General features: G+C 42.5%; 1 protein-coding gene across 1 annotated transcript in view; it reads right to left on the bottom strand.

The window, feature by feature from the left end:
- ADAM9 (ADAM metallopeptidase domain 9) overlaps positions 1–3,893 on the bottom strand; it is a 129,774-nt gene that overhangs the window by 118,747 nt on the left and 7,134 nt on the right. Inside the window, exon 2 of the mRNA XM_008567818.1 lies at positions 3,226–3,323. Coding sequence (XP_008566040.1) covers positions 3,226–3,323 — 98 coding nt within the window. The remainder of the gene's footprint in view (positions 1–3,225; positions 3,324–3,893) is intronic.

Here is a 3,893-nt window from a genome sequence, read left to right as displayed (position 1 = left end):
GGGTTGCGATCCGTTGCCGGACACGAAAAAAGACAAAAAAGGAAAAAAAAAAAGAAAAGGTGACTGGATTGTAGGACCATGCAGTAGTGAATGGATTAAAAATGGTGGTCAGGGGTGTGGTTCTGAGGGCTTTAAAAGAAGAGGAGAGTCTCTCTCTCTCTCTCTCTCTCTGCTTCCACCATCTTGTAATGTGAGACCCCTGGGTCACTGTCGCCACCACCAGATGGACTTTGAACTTCCCAGCCTCAGAAACTGTAAGCAATAAATTTTGTTTTTCTTTATAAATCACCCAGTTCCAGCTATTTTGTTATAAGCAATAGAAACAGACTAATACAGAAAATTGGTACCAGGGAAGTAGGTTGTTGCTTATAACAAATACTTGAAAATGTGGAAGTAGCTTTGGAATTACGTCAAAGGTCTGAGGAGTCTGGAGGACTCAGAAGAAGACAAAAACATGAGAGAAAGTTTGGAATGTCTTAGAGACTGGTTACATGGTGGCTAGCAGAATGCTGATAGAAATATGGACTGTAAAGACCATTCTAAGGTGGTCTCAGATCAAAATGAGAAGGAGTTTATTGGAATCTGGGACAAAGATCAACCTTGCTATGAACTGGCAAGGAGCTTAGCTGAATTGTATCCATGCCCTAGGACTTTGTGGAAGTTGGAATTTAAGAATTGTGAGCCAGAGTATTTGGTGGAAGAAATTTCTAAGCAGCAAAGCATTAAGGAAGCTGCATGGTTACTTAAAACAGCCTATGCCGAGTTATGGGGGCAAAGGCACGATGTAAAGCCAGAATTTAAAAGGGAAGCAGAGCATAAAGATTTGGAAAATTTGCAGCCTGGCCACATGGTAGAGAAACAGAGAGAATTCAATGGTGCAGCCCAGCAACCATTAGCTAAGAAGATTAGTACAAAAAAAAAGGGATTATCAAGAGAAGGATAAAAAAGGCCCTGAAGGCATTGCAGAAACCTCTGGGGCCAACTCTTCCATTTCTGGCCCAAAGATCTAGGGAGACAGGCTTGGGGAACAGGCTTGAGGAGCCCTCCACAGGCTCACTGCCCAGGACCACCTTGGGAAGTTTCTTTCAGCACCAGCACCCCAGCTGCTCTGGCTACTCCAGCTCTGGGTAAACTGGCCCCAGGTGTGGCTGGACATGCAGCTTTGGAAAATACAAGCTGGAAACCTTGGTGGCATCCACGTGATGTTAGGTATGCAGGCTTGCAGAATGTTAGAGCTGTGGAGGCTTGGGAGCCTCCACCCCAACTTCAGAGGATGTATGGAAAAGTCTGGGGACCCAAGAAGTGATCTGTCGCAGGGGTGGAGTCACAGCAGACAACCTTCGCTAGAGCAATGCTGAGTGGAAACATGAGTCGGAGTTGCAGCAGAGAAACCCCATCGGCTCCGTGCCTAGTGAAGCCCTGAGAGCAAGACCGCCATGCAGACCCCAGACCTGTGGAGTTACCAGCATGTAATGCCAGCCTGCGAGAGCTAAAGCATCACCTGAGACCAGGAAAGCCATAGGAGCAGAGCTGCCCAAGGAGTGGGGACCCAACCCCCACACCAGCATGCAGAGGACATAGAACATGGAGTCAAGTTCCAAGATTCACCAGCTTTGAGATTTAGTGTCTGCCCTGCTGGGTTTCGGACTTGTTTGAGACCTGTTACACCCTTCTTTTGGCCTATTTCTCTCTTTTGGAATTGGAATGTATAACCTATGTTTTTCCCACCATTGTATCTTGGAAGTTGATAACTTCTTTTGAATTTCACAGGTGGGACTCTGAACTTTGGACTTTTCAATTGAAACAAATTAAGACTTTGGGGGTGGAATAAATGTATTTGTATGTGAAAATGAAATGAGTTTTGGGGGGCCAGGGGTGGATTGTAGTGGATTGAATTATGGCCCCCAAAACTCAGTGAAGCTTGAATTGTATCCCCCAAGTTTTATGTATTAGAAACTTGGCCCCCACTGTGACTCTTAAGAGGGTGGGAAATCCTATTATGGTAATTGAAAGGTGGAGCCTTGAAGACGTGACTGGATTGTAGGACTGTGCACTAGTGAATGGATTAAAAATGGTGGTAAAGGGCATGGTTCGAAGGGCCTTAAAAGAAAGGGAGAGTCTGTCTTTCTCTCTTTGCCCTATCTGCTTCTATCATCTTGTAATGTGAGACCCCCAGGTCACTGTCACCACCACCAGATGGCCTTTGGACTTCCAGCCTCAGAAACTGTAAGCAATAAATTTCGTTTTACTTTATAAATCGCCCAGTTCCAAGTATTTTGTTATAAGCAACCTAAACAGACTAATACAATATGATTTGGACCACAGTTAGCCGTGGGTAACTAAAACTACAGACAACAAAATCGCGAATAAGGGGGAACTACTGTAAATGGAATTGAATGGCCAACCCAATCATTGGTAGTATCCAGAGAGAGGATTATAACTAAAAGCCCCTGATTCTAAACTCCACTGTTCTTTTTACTATGCCCAGTCCCTAAACAACATGCAAGCTGCCTTACATTTATAAGAATATCAGCAATTCAGAGGTAATAAGTTAAATTCTATCCCTCATTATCTATCATTATCAAATTATACTTCTATAAAGTTGAAGGGTTTGCAAAATCAGTTGAAGTCCAGGTATTTTATTTTTGAACAAACTATACTATAAGAGAAAGAGCAGAAAAAATAATTTTTGTGGATTGGTTACCCCATTAACACAGGTTTCTTCCAGCATGGGAATAAAACTCATTGTTTTAGAAAATATTCCCAGATATGAAAATACGCATATAACACATTACTATTCTCCACTGTCAGTGAAGATACAGTATGAAGTACTCTACCTACCGCAAACTGAGTGAGGTTAATTAGTATTATCATAAAACCACTGTGACCACTGACAGTTAAGGTTTAGAAATCTATGTAATCAGCACCTATTCTGGTCATAGAATCCCATTTAACTATTTCATTCTGTTACGTTTCAAATATATCATTTTGTCTTTAAAAAAGGATACTAAGATTTAATTCGTTGCTTTTACCAGAATAGTGTCCAAGGGACATCAGTACCATAATGGTGCTATATTAATGAATGGCCAACTAATTAATCCCTGAACCAATCACTGCCACAAATAAATACCTTTGTATTAAAAAAAAAAGTAAAATTTAAATACACACACACACATACACACACACACGCACACACATATATATATTTCTCAACAGATAACTTACCTGTTTTGAATAGGGCCTAGGGGCTTCTCTTTGTTCTCTAGTCAATCTCCAAGGAGTTATAATTTCATAAGAAGAGAGATGTGAGGTCTGTTGAAAGCCTACAGAAAAGGGAATGACAAATATGATATATCAAGCGAACCTCAAAAACCACATGGTAGCAAAATATAATGGAAATCAAAAGCTGAATGTTCAAATCACAGAAATGTCATCTTACATTCCCATATTAATATATATATAATATAAATCTGTATATAAAGTTTTGCAATGTAAATAGCAATGTACTAGATAAGCATGAGGGCGGAAAACAGTCACACGTCACTTAACGGTGATGAGTCCTGAAAATTGTGTCATTAGACAATGTCGTTGTGCAATCATCGAGTGCACTCACACACATCCAGATGGTGTGTAGTCTACACACCTATAATCTTATGTGTCGGGCCTCCCTGAGCCAGAGGCCGACAAAACCGAGCGGGAAGAGACCCCGGTCCAGCCGGGGGTCCCTTGTGGGGCTGAGCGGGATGATGAGTGTCGCTGGCACGGCCCTTCCCCCCCAGGACCTTCCTCCCCGGGGGCCGAGAAAGAACACCACCGAGCCAGGAGAGTGGTCAAAGCCGGAACTCCGTTTATTTGCAGGGCGGCACAGCTTATATAGGGAAAAAGGGCAGGGC

The sequence above is a fragment of the Galeopterus variegatus genome, unplaced genomic scaffold, assembly GCF_000696425.1.
Source record: "Galeopterus variegatus unplaced genomic scaffold, G_variegatus-3.0.2 Scaffold348, whole genome shotgun sequence".
NCBI classification, from domain to species: Eukaryota; Metazoa; Chordata; class Mammalia; order Dermoptera; family Cynocephalidae; genus Galeopterus; species Galeopterus variegatus.
This window is presented reverse-complemented; position numbering and strand designations above follow the sequence as displayed.